This window comes from Chlamydotis macqueenii, chromosome 1, assembly GCF_036417535.1.
Source record: "Chlamydotis macqueenii isolate bChlMac1 chromosome 1, bChlMac1.mat, whole genome shotgun sequence".
Classification (NCBI taxonomy): domain Eukaryota; kingdom Metazoa; phylum Chordata; class Aves; order Otidiformes; family Otididae; genus Chlamydotis; species Chlamydotis macqueenii.
Window position 1 is genome coordinate 10731852 of NC_141556.1, and position 6000 is coordinate 10737851.

General features: G+C 37.5%; 1 protein-coding gene across 2 annotated transcripts in view; it reads left to right on the top strand.

The window, feature by feature from the left end:
- The window catches only part of PCLO (piccolo presynaptic cytomatrix protein), a 371716-nt gene extending 369723 nt beyond the window's left edge, over positions 1-1993 (top strand). For both annotated transcript variants that reach the window (XM_086745649.1, XM_086745658.1), the window contains exon 26: positions 1567-1993. In XM_086745649.1, coding sequence (XP_086601775.1) covers positions 1567-1707 — 141 coding nt within the window. In that variant the 3' untranslated portion in view covers positions 1708-1993. The remainder of the gene's footprint in view (positions 1-1566) is intronic.
- The last annotated feature ends 4007 nt before the right edge of the window (positions 1994-6000 follow it).

Genomic DNA, 6000 nt, shown 5'->3' on the forward strand with positions numbered 1-6000 from the left:
GCAGTGGAGGTAGGCTGCCTATTTTCCTCAAGGATGAGCTTTCTGATGAGTGAAGTGGGGATCCACAACAGCTCAGTGCTTAAGGGTCATTTGGTCTTCCTTCCTCAAACCTGTTGACTGATGGGCATGTAGGTGTCCAGGTTGTCTGGGTACATATCTTACTTGCCAATTGATATCAAAACTGGCCAGAGAACTAGGAAGCTCATCCAGGAAAACAATTGTAAATTTATCTCTCCCTGCTCCCTTTTTAAATTTTAATTTTAAATTAAATACTTTAAATTACTGTAAAATTAGCATTTTTTTTTTTTTACTTTCTTTCCCTAATCAGAATGGAAAATGCTCGAAAACATTGAAGTTCTTGATTACTGGAAACTCTAGTTCTTTGACAGTTCTGTTACATGTCTACTGCCGTATGGTCTCTTTCAGCATCTCAGAGGAGTACAAAATCCTTGAGTTCTACCATTCTTCTGTCAGCCTAGGTCTGTGAAATCAATTAACAAAATGCCCTATTTTCTCTCCTGCTGGTTCACACAGAGGGTGATAGCCTCCTACTCTTATCAGTTACCTCCCTTGCTCATTACTGGAGATCTGCTCAGTGACTGTGAATATTATAAACCTGCTGCTAATCCTATCATGGAACTGCAATTTTGCATGAGTTCTTTTTCTTTTTGATAAACCTAGGAAGTAGTTAAAAAAAAAAAGCATTAAGCTTGTTAATTCAGTTACTCAATAGTTAAGAAATTCTAGAATTTACCTGACTGTGCAACTATAACTCACCCCTTGAAGTGTATGCATTACCAAATGTATTTATCTCATAAACACATAGAATGATCCTATAGATCCACAGAACAAATCAAGTACTTCAGAGAAGGCTATTGCTTGCATGGCATGAACCTGCTTAGCTGGAAAACATGTGCCTGTGTATTGCATCAGGGAGAGCCTTAAACATCCAGTCTGCGTAGCTCAGATAAGTGCTGGGGCTATTCCTTGCCCTTCCCACTCTCCGTGGCCAGGCAAGCAAGAGCCAAAAGACCAGATGCAATACTGTGGCTTTCCGCAGAAACCTAGCAGGAGGATTTCAGACTAGCTCTACATTTTAGGTTGGACTACCACTTGCTGAGGTCAGAAACCAGATCTCTGGACTTTCTCACCCACTAGTCTGCTCTGAGTTCCAGCCTATATGCAGGGCACCCTCTTGACTTCCATACACTTCAAAGGGGCTGGTACTTCACATGCATAAAGTTTTACCCTGTAACTTAAAATTTTACCTTGTATTTGTCTTTGATAACTAGCAGGTGAACAAAGTGCTTACTGAAGTTCAAGACTATCATCTTCTAGTTGCTACATCCCATAATAATAAAATAGAAGAGGGAAAAGGTTCAATTTTCACGCAGCTTTCTTTCTATTGGGAAGATGACTCTATAAAGGGTTATGGTCACTGTATCTTTTCTCTTCTGTGGGTACCAAATCAGGGCGCCACATTTCTGAATCTTTCATGTTTGCTAGCAAATGCAGTATGTTTATATGCACATTGATAATTATTTATTTTTATTATTATTTTTCCAGATTCTGCTTGTCTCCAATGGAGGGAAGTTTATGAAAAAGACGCTGATTGGGGAAGCTTATATTTGGCTTGACAAAGTGGATCTAAGGAAAAGAATAGTAAACTGGCACAAACTGTTGGTCAGCTCCACACAAACACACTGAGCAGAGCAATCTGCTTAGGGCACAAAACCTGCAGAGTCTGCTATGAACAGCATCACTCCAAGACTATAGTTTGATATCATTGTGTTTAGCTAGTCTTTCAGAATACAAAGTAGAAAGAGCAGTCTCTGGGCTACATAGCACACTGAAATGAGGGCTAGTACACTTGTTTTGCTGCAAAAGACAGCAAAGTGAAAGAAAACCTGGGCCCAGAAGTTAAAGTGAGGCTGTTTGAAATGAAGACTGGTACGAGGGCTCTGTGTTGTTGGACTCTTTGTGAAGAGATTAACTGTGAAGGAAATAACGAAGGCTGGAAGGCAGGTGTTAATGCAGAGTTCGGCTGCCGCTGGAGGTAGTGTGATGGAAAGAGCAGTCTGGTTTTCTGTGCGACCAGAAGGAGATCATTTTATGGAAAAGCACCTAGGGTGACTGACTTTCCAAATCTCACTTATCAGAAGTGCAAAACTTGTTCCTCTGCACCTTAGGATCTCTGATAATTTGCTGTAGTGAGACTATGCCACTTGACACAAACTGCAAGGCGTTTGCAAGAGTGGTAATGTTATTTTACATTACTTTTTTCCTTCTTTCTTTTTCCTTCAAAAACTACGTGTGGAGAATCAGATCTGATTGTTTCATTTGTTTCTGTGTATTAACAATTAATATAAACCACTGTCCTGGGATGTAATGGACAAAACTATATTAATGGTCTATAACTTGGGATGCGGTTTTAAAGAGAAAGGACAGAATGTAAACTGCACTAAATCAGGAAGAAAAGAAATGCTGTTTCGATGTCAGTGACCCTGTACTTCACCCTACTGTCTGAATCAGTTTTTTAAAAGTTTGGAATTTAAGAGACTTAAGCACTGGGCCTAACACAATTATTTCCACCAGTCCTTCCATTTTTCAGCAACCAGTCTTGTTCTGAAACTGTACACAGACAACGAATTCTAGGCTACATTGCGGGCACTTCAGAGCAGTAACACCAACCCGCTCAGTGCAGGGCTCTGTATCAGCGCCAATGACACACTTGAAATCTGAAGAGAAGGTATAGCAGGGCAGTTACTGCCTGGATGCTGTTGCATTCGAGAATTACAAATATCCTCCTGCTGTCTCAGGTGAATGTCTGAGTACAATCCACTCAACAGCGTGGCTTCTCAGTTAGGAAATAAGTAAATAGAAAAGTAACTTGCAGCATTTAAGACTGTGTCAGCAGTTCCATGCTTAAATTCCCACTTTCAAGGGCTTGAAACTGAGCAGTTAGCTCACTTTGGGAAGAAACTACTGCCTGGGATGGTTTAGGCTGGTTGTTTTATTTTCCCTCCTACCATTTTTGAAGAAGAGTGGAGAGCTTTTTCTCCCATTCCTAAAAGTATAGCAGTTTCTTTAAAAAACAAGAATCAATATGGTACTAAATCCTCTGTTACTCAGAAGTCATTTAATATTTCACAGCTTCATTAAAAAGTAGTTTCCCTTGAAATATTACCTCATGGCCTTTGCATATTTAAAAATAAAATGACCAAACTTCTGCACTGCAGACATTTATTTTTCTTGCCCAATAAGGACTTTTCATAAATTATTTTACGTACGTCTTCTTAATATTTTCTGAATACATGTAGTACACTTCCACAGGTTGTGCAAGACCAACTGAAAATATTCTGAAAAATATTACATGCTTAAAAGAAAAAAAAAGGAAAAATAAGGTCCAGCCTATTCAGAAGCTGGACTGACCATAAAAAATCTCCACCATTTACTTTCGTGACACTTCCCACATACAGCTTTCAGATTATCAACTTAAAAATAACAGCATGGTGAAGGAATATGAGAAGAAACACACTGAAGATATTAATGCTACACACACCAAGGAAACTCCTGTTGGTGATAACCTGCTGGTAGCCTGCTTTACTTGCAAGCAGAGCAATCTTACCAAAATCTTATTAGCTATCTTAAAAACACAACATCACTGACAGTGGATGTGTGCTTCAATGTTGAATTTTATGCTTTCACCAGTATATGTATGCCCTACCTCTCATATGTTTTAAAAACAGTCCTCTGGAGTTATTGTAGACATCCTGTATGTTTTGGTGTTGTGTATGTTTTAATAAGAAGATGTATAATTCAAAGAAAAAATCCCCAACTGAACCAAAAAATCCTATGTGGATATATTTGACATATGTGTTGCTCTTTTGGTGGATTATTTTGCATTCCTGATGGCTATAGTGTGTTCTTTTTCTGAAAAAAAAAAAAAAAGACCAAAAAAAAGTCCAGTTTCAATTACTGTGTGAAGTACAAGCCATGAGTTGTGCAATTTTGTGCAAACTGCTGGTAATTTTGTTCTTGCTACGATTTATTATAAAGACAGCAAGTCACGCTGGTAGTTGCTATGGAGATTTCCAGCAGGAACGAGCACTATTCAGCTGCCTTACTGGGAAGCCTGTAATCATTACTCTTAATTGAGGAAGCGGACAGGCGTGCTTTGCTCTCACACACATACAAATGTGGCCAATATTTTTTATAAAATAGTTGTGTTGGGTGGTATAGCTGCAGCTGTATGGAACAGGGACCTTTGCAGAGTATATCAGCTGTTGGCAACTGGTTTAATTCAAGCATCTTTGATTCTCTGAGCAACACATGAAATGTTTCTGCACATTGAAACGGCAGTTTCAGACTCCCATCATGAAACACAAAGAGCAGAGTTTGTCAGGAATGCGGCACTGCCTTGGCCAGCTGCAGCAAGGACAGGGCTCCTTTGGTGTCACCCAGGATGGGCTGTTGACAGACCTGGGCCCACGCGCTCTCTCTTTTCTGAGGCAGGATACCTCAGAGGTCAGAGGATGTTTCCAAAGTGTGCCAAGTTCCTTTTTTGACCAAATTTCTAGGTTGTACTGGAATCACTCTATGCAACACAGATTCATGTTTGAATGCATTTTTTTTCTTTTTTTTTCTTGTTTTATGAATGAAGTCAAGAAAAACTCTCTTGTGACAAAGTTTTTTAAAAAATAATCAAACAAGGACTATTAGTATTTTTTTACTTTTTGTATATATCTCAGTATATTTTTTTCACTTTTTTCTCATTAGTTTTTTTTTTCTTTTATCTGGCCAAAAGTGCTTATATGTGGCAACAGCTTTTATTATTTCTGAGTGATTGATTACTAACGATTATATTTCTATGATTGCTTTGAAGACACGTATTACAGGGAGGCAATAGCAGAGGCATTTTAACTTGTTTTATTCATAAATCTGCTGAGTCAACAGAGGTTGAAGCTACTTCTTTGTTCAAGGCCTTGTGTAGTGGAAACAAGTTGAAAAATGAGCAAAAGCACAGTGTATGTGTTTACAAATGACAGGGATTTCTAACATTATCATTATTATCATTATGCATACAACGAGCAGCAAACAGCCACTTTTTTTTTTTCTAGGTTAAAACTAGACATGAGAGTTTCTATGATGAATGTTGAGCTACTTCTTTATCATTACACTTTAAAGGGATAGTATCCAGGGGCAATGAGTGCTGCTTCTTTATTATTACCCATGTTTTTACATTACATGGATCCTGTGTGGAAGAAACAAAAACCCAATCCGAAGCAGCTGAAGTCAATAACAACCAATCTGTTGACTTAAACTGGCTTTAAATCAAGACCTAGGAAATATTTGAGTTATTTTTCTGAATGCTGGGTGTTTGCATGGTTAGACTGTGGGATATGGTAGCTGGTAACCAGCTGATATTGATTCTTACTTTGAGGATGATGACGAAGAAAAAGAAGACATCTATTATATTGTAAGCTAGTGTGTGCCCAATAGAGATTATTTAATTAGGATTTAGTTTCATGAAGATATCATAAAGATGTTAATAGTATTTTTTTAAATTATTATTTGAATCATAACTGACACTATTTTTAAGTACTTTATTTTCATTGCTATGATGCTGAATGTCCCAGATTCCATTATTTGAGTATATATCTAGATATGTACATACCTATGTGAATAACAGAGAAAATTTGCATTTGTGTGAGTGTAAGTTATAAAGGTAATGAAACAGAGAGGAAATTTAGTGTAAGTATCCACCTACATTATATTTAAACTCTAGTCCTACATGCCTTGTGAATTTTCGGTACACATGGCATGTAAGGTCTGTTGCTCTTTATGAATACATGTTGCCTTTAGAAGTAAAATAGAAGGAATAAGTGAAACCGGATACTCTCTCTTTAAATCATAAGAAGCATTTTAATGTTTTCTATATGTTCTGTTTTATTATTTTGGAAATATTAATAAGCAAATATATTGATGAGCTCTAAAGTT